This window comes from Myotis davidii, unplaced genomic scaffold (genome assembly GCF_000327345.1).
Source record: "Myotis davidii unplaced genomic scaffold, ASM32734v1 scaffold60, whole genome shotgun sequence".
Lineage (NCBI taxonomy): Eukaryota > Metazoa > Chordata > Mammalia > Chiroptera > Vespertilionidae > Myotis > Myotis davidii.
Genome location: NW_006293007.1, coordinates 1,518,809 through 1,519,573, shown reverse-complemented (window position 1 = coordinate 1,519,573; position 765 = coordinate 1,518,809). Strand labels below are relative to the sequence as shown.

At 62.0% G+C, this 765-nt stretch overlaps 1 protein-coding gene across 1 annotated transcript in view; it reads right to left on the bottom strand.

Moving 5' to 3' along the window:
• The window catches only part of HHIPL1 (HHIP like 1), a 23,935-nt gene extending 23,614 nt beyond the window's left edge, over positions 1–321 (bottom strand). The window contains exon 1 of the mRNA XM_015565833.1: positions 289–321. Within this exon, the coding sequence (XP_015421319.1) occupies positions 289–321 (33 nt within the window). The remainder of the gene's footprint in view (positions 1–288) is intronic.
• Positions 322–765: the final 444 nt, after the last annotated feature.

Below are 765 nucleotides of genomic sequence, written 5' to 3'. Positions count from 1 at the left end.
GTCCACCTTAGTATTTGCCCTGCTGAGCCTGCCACACAGTAAGTGCTCGACCAACACATCTGGAGCGAATGCACCAACCCTGCTATGTAGGGGGTGGGAAAGCCATGGGACCTGGGCCTGTGGAGCCCCAGAAGCAGACAGACCCTTGACCAGACCGTCTGGCTCCTGAGATGCACAGCAGGGGCTGGACAGAGCCCACCAAAGGCAAGCACCCCCTGTGCATTCTGGAGCTCCCCAGGGCCCCATCGCCCCCGTCCCCTCTTATTTCCCACCCACGCGGCCACTCACATTGGCAATGAGCGAGTCCCCAGTGCCCACCATGGCCACCACTGGGCTGTGTGACCACCCAGCAAGTCCCTGGCTCTCTAGGCCCTCACTAAACTGGCCTCTGGGCCTGGCTCCGTTCCTACCCAGGGCTGGGCAGCCAGTGGCGGCCGGTGGGGGCCAAGAAGGCAGGCACTGGAGAAATCCAACTGGAAATATCCACTAGACCCCTAATACGTATCACTTAGTCTGCAAGACGATCCTGGGGCAGGTAAGATCGCCCCCACCTGACAGGGAAGGAGCTGTGACGGTGCAGGGTCCAGCACCTGGGAGTGGCTGAGCCAGGATCAAACCCCAGAGGAGCCCCAAACGCTGGGGGAGGGAGGACACCATTGGTTCATCCGTCCTGCCTCCGGAGGGGAAACTGAGGCCCAGAGAAAGCCCGGGTCACAAAGCCAGCGCAGGGCCAAGCCCTCGGGGGCCATCCCAAAATGCCCATCT